Source organism: Penaeus chinensis, chromosome 19 (assembly GCF_019202785.1).
Source record: "Penaeus chinensis breed Huanghai No. 1 chromosome 19, ASM1920278v2, whole genome shotgun sequence".
Classification (NCBI taxonomy): Eukaryota; Metazoa; Arthropoda; class Malacostraca; order Decapoda; family Penaeidae; genus Penaeus; species Penaeus chinensis.
Genome location: NC_061837.1, coordinates 24,298,344 through 24,307,005, shown reverse-complemented (window position 1 = coordinate 24,307,005; position 8,662 = coordinate 24,298,344). Strand labels below are relative to the sequence as shown.

Here is an 8,662-nt window from a genome sequence, read left to right as displayed (position 1 = left end):
CACTTCGTTGGGCTAAATAGAGTACTCAAAAGATTTGTAAAGTGGGAATTGTAGGTGGGAAAGGGCAGGAGGAGGAGGGAGTGGTATGGAGTGAGATAGTACTGTGGGATGAGGGCAATAAGGTTGAAGAGTTGTAATAAGGGAGGAGGAGGTAGTAAATTATAATTGTGCAGGTGGGTGGGTCAGAGGACATTGGAAGTGAGGATGGGGGTCACTTTTGAAGGTCGACTTATAACCTGGGTAGATGTTTCGGGTTGGGTCAAGATGACAGCACATTGAGGAGAGGGGTAGCAGTGGTTGGAGCTGTGATCAAAGGAGAGTTAGGTGTCAGTGAACCGGAGGAGTTAGATACAGAGGGGCTAGTTGATATAGGGGCAAGCTTCAATGCCCCTAATAAGGATACATCATCTTCATTACCAGCAATGGTAAGCCTGAAATATGTACGGAAGATAAAAGATACACTCTTCAGGGTCCCCATGAGGGTAAGGGCTAAACAATTAAACAAAGGAATACCGTGCCCATGGCTCCCCGAGACCATTCATGACTGACACAAAGTCAGCCTTTCATCCTTTCAACATGGCTCTCACACCGTAGTAATTGGACAGGGGAAGGGTTGGAGAAGGTAATAGAAGGAAAGGGGAAGAAAGAAAAAAAATAGTTGGAGAAAGGGCTGAGCCTCAAGGTATGGGAGACCCCTAGCATTGGGTCTCATTCTCTCTACAACAAAAATGGGCATATGGATTTTTTTTTTTTTTATCAATATCAGCAACAATACATGAAAAAATATAAGGAAAAGGGAATTTGAAGATTAGACTAGTCCTTGTTATGGCATTCAGTTACAAGTGTCTTGGGATAATAAAGTAGTCCTCTACTATATCCAACTTTTATTACCTGTCTTAAACAACAAAAATATTGAAATTTCTTAGCTAAGTTCTGCATGATTCTAGTCTTCAGAACAGAAGCAGCTTATCTGTGAGGTAATGCAGATGTTACATACCAAAACACTGGATATTAAAATGTCCTTTTTTACCACTTCAATATCAAGAAATAAATAATTCTAGAACAACATTTATATGCAGGATATAATCGAAGTACATGCTTAGTTAATACAAAATAATTACTCTTATTTGTCAATGAGGACTATAATTTGATTGTTACATATTTATAGTCAAATGTTAATAATTAATTTGTGGATGATTCAGCAGGACTTCAGAAGTACTGGAAAAAGGCCATTGAACGCCGAAGAGAAACAATTCACAATGTAACTTAATCCAATATCCTGTACATAAATAAATGCTTTGGTCGCATAAATTTGTATTACCAAAGACCTTTGAACCTCTCATGAAAAAACAGAAAAGACTATTTGAAAATATGTATTTTCTACCTTTATTTTCATTATTCTTTCCTTTAGACCTTATAATAAATAACTAATGAAGTCCACTTCTGAAGGAGTTCCAACTTTTTATATCAAAGCATTTCATTATCATATAAAGAAATATTAATCCTAACCTACATTTTCACCCAACTATTTTTTATCCTCTGATTTCTTTTCATCTTTTGATTCATCCTTCTTTTCTTTATCTCCTTCCTTCTTATCCTTATCCTTGTCCTTGTCCTTATCCTTGTCCTTATCTTTTTCTTTGCCCTCCTTCTTTTCAGCATCTGTATTGGCTAACTTATTGTTGATAAGATTGTGAAGGGCAATAACAGATCTGATGAGGGATGCCAGGTACACCACCAGCATCTGATCATTGGTTTTCACATAGAGGGACTTGACTAAAGCTGGGTTGGTTACATCAGGCAGTAGGTTGAACATATCCTATAGAAGAAAAACAGGAAATTAATTTCATACATACTTTATTCATAAATTGTTGAAATGATTCATTCCATTATCTATATTTGGTGGAAAGATGAAAGACAACAGAACAATAAACTAAATCAGATGTACAGCCAACACCAATGGCTGTACATCTTTACCCCCTTAGAGTGCTAGCTTGTCATTACTATTGATATATTGTGTGTCCAGGTACTGTTGACTTGACTTTAGTCTAAGTGCTAAAAATAACATTCTAAGCAGATGTACTTCTGCGTCAATGCTTCTACTTTTTCAAAAATGTGTTTTTAGACTCTCAGCTCTGAGCTGGTGGCATTTGGGGGCCACAAAGGAACAAGTTACTTCATCTAGTTGCAATTTTGATTTGCCTGTAACTGTGTGAAAGCATTTTATTCTTTTGAAGATAGATATTTTTATTACATTTTATTTAACAATTATAAAGAATCTAAAATCTGAATATTAGACCCAAACAAGGGTATAACGAGAAACTTCAGTAAACTAGCAATACAGGAAGTAAAAAACAGCAGCAGCAGCAGCAGCAACAACAATCTGACCCTCCTACAGAATCAGATTGATATCACTTGTGTACTCTAAAGAGTTAAAAGAGCTACAAAGCGACTAACCTGTAAGTGGTAAACGATGGTGTGATTCACTGGTAAAGTTCCATCTACAACTTGTCTTAAGTAATTTGCCACCTCGCTGAGCTGTTTATGGAGACCTCTCAATCCCAACAACTGAGTGGTGATTCTCTGACCAAGGGAGCCTACAACTGTATCCTGTAAACAAATAAAAAACATTCAATTTTTTATTTTCTGTATCCTGATAAAAGATTTTAGGATGGATTAAAAAAAATATCTTCACATAGAAAATTAACTGCTTACTTCAAACTTTTCTTTATTTCTTTTTTTTTCTTTTTATTTATTATAACCCAAAATGACAAATCAAGAAACATTATTTTATACATACCTTAATATCTCTCAGGAGATGCTCCACACCAACTTCTTCAGCTTCCTCTGCGCCAATTTCACTAGCTACATGCTCGAAAGTCTTTGTGGTAGGGGTTCCATCCTGTTCAAAGAAGAGACATGTTTATATTTTACTCTCTCCCTCCCTCTCCATCTTCCTTTACTTCTCTCTTTCTCTCTCCCTCTCTCTTTCATACATAAATGCACTCACAGACACATATTCTTATCATAGATTTGAACTTCTTGTTCATTTTTTCTAATCTTTTAATGTTATAAAATCTTTATAACAAAGAATAAAGTATGAAAAACTATATACTTACATCGTGCACCTCTTCTACACTGTAGTATGCCTCTGTGGGAAGGCCAATGTTTGAGGCATGGGCATCAATGATGACTAACACGGAGTTGTTGCAATACCGTCTGACCAGGTCATTGATTGCAATGTCATTCTGGTAGAGCTTTGGCCCAGTGTGGTACCACCCAACAATTTTCTCGCGGGCATTGACCTGTAATAATAAACATTTAGTAAAAGACACCATAATTGAAAAAATTATAAAAATGGCTAAATAACAGCAATCCAAAATCAAATTTAACAATGCAAGAGCAATATGAAAATGCAGTAGTATCTTAGTAAAATGGCTTACCTTTTTGAACATGTGGTATTTATTTTCAAGGTAGTCATGGTCAAGGAACCAGACTGATTTATCCTTCTCATCTTCATCGAAGGGAACTGTAACAAAAGCCTTTTCTTATTAACTGATCCCAAGAGGAACAAGAACAAAATAGATTCTGTTGCAAATAAAATCAATCTGAGACTAAATTGGCATAATACTAAGTTGTATCTGTAACAGTAACACTAACTTGTGGAGCAAGAATTAAAACTTGCAGGGAGGAAGTAAAAAAGATAATGAAGAATCACTGAATAAAGATTGGCAAAAAGAAAGAAAGAATAATATTAATAAAAAAAGAAGACATTATATATGTTCATGAGTGTCCTTATAGCCTTATAGACTAATTTTCATAGATGTTGGCAAAGTTGCAAAATTGTGCCCTGCTTATCGAGGTGAAGACAAGGTTTTCCTTGATGAGTGTGTCTATATTGTAAAGAATTACCATTTGTAGAAATGGTGCCTAATAGAGAAACTGAGACATCTGTCCTTACAATGTTACAGAGTTCCACACACATAGATAGATCAGTTTGACTATTTCTTATAAAGCATAAGAAGTAATCAAACAACAAAGGTACAGTTGCTGTTCCCTCATATTTATAGTGAAACTACAAAAATATCTGCTGGATATCACAACACCCTTAACCCATTCACTCTGTTTGGCATCTAATCCTGCCATGCTCATAAGTACCCCTAACCTGTATTGTATCTAATCTTGCCATGGCTTGTAGGAGCCCCCAGTCTATATGGCATGTGTTCTTGCCATGATGACTGACTGCAGACTGACTGTTTATTGTTGTTCTGGGCCAATAGATGGTTGGTTGATAATGATGTGATGTATGTAATTATGACAAATAATTAATGACATATAATCACTTGATTTGTTTATACTAACAAATGGAACTATATTGCGTGATTATGACATACTTTGGCCTGACTGGCTGGAATATAGCAATGGCTTTGATTGTTGGATTAGGTCACATGCCATTACTTGATTGGTTCCTAACCTGCATAAAAGCTTGGTCAAGGGCTCATTCAAGCAAACAACCTGCACCATGGAAGGAAGACATTCCAGCTCACTTTCGTGCTCCCATAAACCCTTGCTTTCCACTTCAAGAACTAAGGTATTAGCTTATGGTTCCTCAGAGGACAACAGATGCTCCTCAGATGAGTCCTTGGACGATTTTGAGGACTATGAAATGCCCAGTGTTGATGAGCTGGATTATGTGTCAGCAAATGACACAACAAATGACACCACACTTGATAGCAATGAGCCACTTGATCAGTATACAATCAGAAGGTGGAATAAGAATGTGCCAGGGACTCCAAACTTCTCTTGGAGGCAAATGATGATGAATCCATGGTTCTAGAGGTCTACAGGTCTTTTATCACCGATTAACTTCTTGACCACATCGTAGGAGAAATAGATATGCTGGGTTGGTACGCATGTATTTGTCTACAGTTCTGTCATATTCAGGCAGCAAAGGTAGTCAGGTACTTACATAAACTAATTCTTCTTATTGTTTGTGTGTTGATCTGAGGAGGCCAACAAGAAGACCCGAAGCCATGGCTGTAGGTGGCAGTCAGTGACAACAGTCGAGGTTCATCTGTACCTGGCTCAGTGGCTGATGATGGGTCTCAATTATAAACCTGGGTTGACCCACTATTCGTCCCGAAACCCAGGTTCCATATGGAGATTTTCCCATCTACCATGCCTCAAGAGAGATTTGAGCAGATCTCTTTGCTGACAACAAAGCACAGCATGAAGAGGAAGACAGGTTGTGCATTTATACCGGTCAGGAAAAGGGTGACATGCCCTCCTCCTTAAAGCAGCAGCTGACTTGATGGAGAAAGGCATTTTTTATGACAAGGGGTATAATGTCTTCATGGACAACTGGTATACCTCTCCAGTGTAGTTCCACTACCTCAAGTCCCGGAAGATGGGTGCAGTCGGTACGATAAGGTCAAATCACAGCTACATGCCTCGAGACCTAAAGGCGAAAAAGAAGGGGGATATGGACTCCCGAAGTTCCCGAAGCGGGATGTTATGCCTGTCCTTGGTCGACACCAAACCAGTGAACATGCTTAGATAATCCATACCTCCGTGATGGTGTCAACACACAGGGGATCTCAGCACCTGAGGCCCCAGTGCATTGTGGAATATAATGAAGGAATAAAGGGTGTTGATCTCAGTGATCAAATGGCCCCCTCGTACCCTTCAGTGAGAAGATCTTGAGTGAGATCACTGAAGTGGTATAAGAAAGTGTTTTTTTATCTTTATGAACTGGTTCCCATCAACAGCTTTTTGGTCTACAAAATGCTGGGGCATGAACACATGGACCAGATGGATTTCCAGGTTGACCTAGCTATGTCTACCATCAATCACTTCCTGCCACAAGAGCCCTATAGCACACGGGGGCGACCTTCTACACTGCCATCGCCTTCACGATTTGCAGGGAGGCCATGACATGCAGTGTGGGAGATAACAGAAAAGAAATACCATTACTGTATTACTGTGAGGGCTAAAGGAAAATGACCCACAGCACCTGAGAAGAACGCAAGGTAGCTCCCGTCGAATCTTGTCTCGGATTTTCTATTTTCCACTTTATTATATGAAATATTATTTTTGGCTCAGGTTTATAATTTTCCACTTTCTTTTGCTTTATAAAATGCCTGTTATGAACAAAACCCCCATCCCCCAACCCTCAATTCCCTACGATCCCCCTGGTTGGCGTCAGGGGCTTACGGCCATATTATTAAAATGCTGGTGCAGGCCCTGCAATTCAGTCCCTAGGATAGGGACATACGCACACACACACACACACACACTTGTATATTTATGTTAATATTGTATAGACCTATATATGTCTTACTATACTTACGCCTACATATATGTGCATCCACTTACTTGAAATTGCATTTAATAAACGCTTTGTTAATTTACACTTACATCTAGATCACAAGCATTGATATATTTACATTTATAGACTATTTAATGATTGTTGTGCATTAACATGGACATATCAAAACTTTATTTTATAAATGAAGGTTTAAATTAACAAAACATATAATATATGCAATTTCAGGCCTTTGGTCAGAGAATATCTTTGGATGTATATACACATATATGGATATGCATATATATTAAAAGAAAAAGAAAATTTCTTCTGAATATATATATGGGGATGAGTCATAAAAATATGGTAATTACTGTAATTTCTGAAATCTGTTATAAAACATCACAAAAAACTATGGGGAAACTATTAAGCATTACAGACCTCCCAATATGGAGCAACATTAGTCTTCAAAGACAATGTATATTTATTTTTTTTGTCATACAGTAAAATGAGAGCCGTATAATATATCTTTAAATAACATTTAAAAATAATTTTGATATAATGGCTCTAGGGAAAGCCCACCATGCAGGGATGTTTAATAATACAGCTGCTAGTCTCTGGCAATTGCATCATTACTACATGGAATTACCCATCTAATTGGACAAAAACCTCTAACAAATGTTTCTTCCAGACCATTCTCATTACTATTAGTAGTAGAGAAATCTCAGAAAGAGTATAACCCACAATGTCCATAAGCACCACAGCTATTTCCTTTCAGCACCATGAAAAATTAATAGGCACATCATATATAACTTTTCAAAGGCAAAGCTTATCAAATCTGCCAATTAGTTTCATAGCTAAATGAGGTAATTGGAAACTTCCAAAAATCATGGGACAAAGGGCACCTGACTTTAGAGAAGGTAGTTGAAAGTCAAAGTTGTTCCCTCATGGCAGTGTCTGACATTTAATTTTTTCTACAAGTAAAGCTTAAATGAATGCTAATGAGGGGCATCACAAACTCTTTCTAGACTGGATCTGATAGCTTGGACGGGATATAATCCAACGGGCCTTTGAAACGACAATGAAATCACTCCCTTTTCTGAAAGCCTTTGTTGGACACTTAATGACGGTATTCTTACCTTCCGATAGCTAACACTACCCAATATCCCGATTAAAATGAAGGAAAAAGAGGCAAATAAGTATACGTTTCCTCACCTGCATACGAGTTGGAGACGTCAAGAACACCCTTGGATCTCCACGAGCCAAGCAACACGCCGACAACCCTCTTTGTGCTGCCGATTTTGGACATTCGCGTGAAATGGTCCACTACGCTCAGCAAGACGAGCGGGTGGACCACCACTTTGTTCACGGGCAAGGTTTCCGTGCTCATCGCGACGAATTACGAGCCGAAATTCAGGAGAGAGTCGGCGCCACGGTTTCGCTTCCTCGCCAAAAAGTTTGTTTTGATTCGTCACTCCGGCAGAACGTCGACTTGGGGGACAGATTTGCTTTTTTCCGACTTTTGGTGCAGGAGGAAGGCCTTGGGGGTGTATTTTATGGATTTTATTAAATCTTTTACATGAATATTAATTCAATGAGTAACGCGTGTTTATAATTGCCCTCTTTAGACTAAGGATCCGTAAAGTCGAGGGAATGTGTCAAAAAGTGTGCCGCAGAATTGCCCAATAGGAAAGCAGTTCGAAAAGGCTCTGAGTAGTGATTGGCCCGTCGTGGTTCAGCCAATAGACAAACGTTTTAGGGATAATCAACGTTTTCATTGGCTCATCGTATCATTGCCAAGTGTCAAAGCTTTCCTTCCGAAGAAAAGTGGCAATTCGTAAATAATTATCCAAATAATGAATAAAATCCACACCAGCTCAACTCCATGACGATAAGAGAAACGAATTAGCAATTTATAGAGACCTTACCGCAAATTAAATCGAAGTAAGGACGCGTCCCAAGAAAGGAAACAAAAAAGTATGTTTTTATCGGATCGATTTTCATAGCAATGTTTACGAGAGTCAGATGATCGCGATGACGGACTCAGAGTGATCAATAATGGACGTTTTATTACTCTTATTTCCGGGGATTACACGAAAACCAGAACATGTGAAGGTGCAAAGACGGAAGGGCTTTCACCAGTGTTAATAAGTGTTAGATGCTTTTTGTCCTGGAGCAGAAGGAAGACGAAGAGGAAGGTCTTCTCGCTCTCAGGTGCTGCTGTCTTGTCCCTTTCTCGCTCTTTTTTTCCCCTTAACTGTTATTTTCGGTTCTGATAAGTCTTCGAATTTCGACTTCCGATTTTCGCCTCACTCAAGATCCTCAGCAATCACTCGTTTAAGCTCCGCCGCTGGCTTG

At 38.5% G+C, this 8,662-nt stretch overlaps 2 protein-coding genes across 13 annotated transcripts in view; one reads left to right on the top strand and one right to left on the bottom strand.

The window, feature by feature from the left end:
* Positions 1 to 869: 869 nt before the first annotated feature.
* On the bottom strand, positions 870 to 7,783 carry LOC125035324 (26S proteasome non-ATPase regulatory subunit 7-like). The gene is made up of 6 exons (XM_047627643.1): positions 7,520 to 7,783; positions 3,444 to 3,529; positions 3,120 to 3,305; positions 2,801 to 2,902; positions 2,458 to 2,610; positions 870 to 1,819 (listed from the first exon to the last, which is right to left on the bottom strand). Exons 1-6 carry the CDS (start codon positions 7,692 to 7,694, stop codon positions 1,526 to 1,528), a joined length of 996 nt encoding a protein of 331 aa, XP_047483599.1. The 5' UTR covers positions 7,695 to 7,783; the 3' UTR covers positions 870 to 1,525.
* A 512-nt stretch (positions 7,784 to 8,295) lies between these two features.
* Positions 8,296 to 8,662, top strand: part of LOC125035322 (WD repeat-containing protein 7-like) — a 72,123-nt gene continuing 71,756 nt past the window's right edge. For all 12 annotated transcript variants that reach the window (XM_047627639.1, XM_047627629.1, XM_047627633.1 and 9 more), the window contains exon 1: positions 8,296 to 8,662. This exon is cut by the window's right edge and continues 19 nt beyond it. The gene's annotated coding sequence lies outside the window, so the exon portion shown is untranslated.

What these genes read in the sequence shown, in the direction of transcription:
- LOC125035324 (XM_047627643.1), bottom strand. Translation starts at nt 7,694, where the DNA reads ATGAGCACGGAAACCTTGCCCGTGAACAAAGTGGTGGTCCACCCGCTC. An exon ending in CGTCTCCAACTCGTATGCAG is followed by an intron (nt 3,530 to 7,519) that starts GTGAGGAAACGT and finishes CTTTTGTTACAG; the next exon opens with TTCCCTTCGATGAAGATGAG. An exon ending in ATCTCCTGAGAGATATTAAG is followed by an intron (nt 2,611 to 2,800) that starts GTATGTATAAAA and finishes ATTTGTTTACAG; the next exon opens with GATACAGTTGTAGGCTCCCT.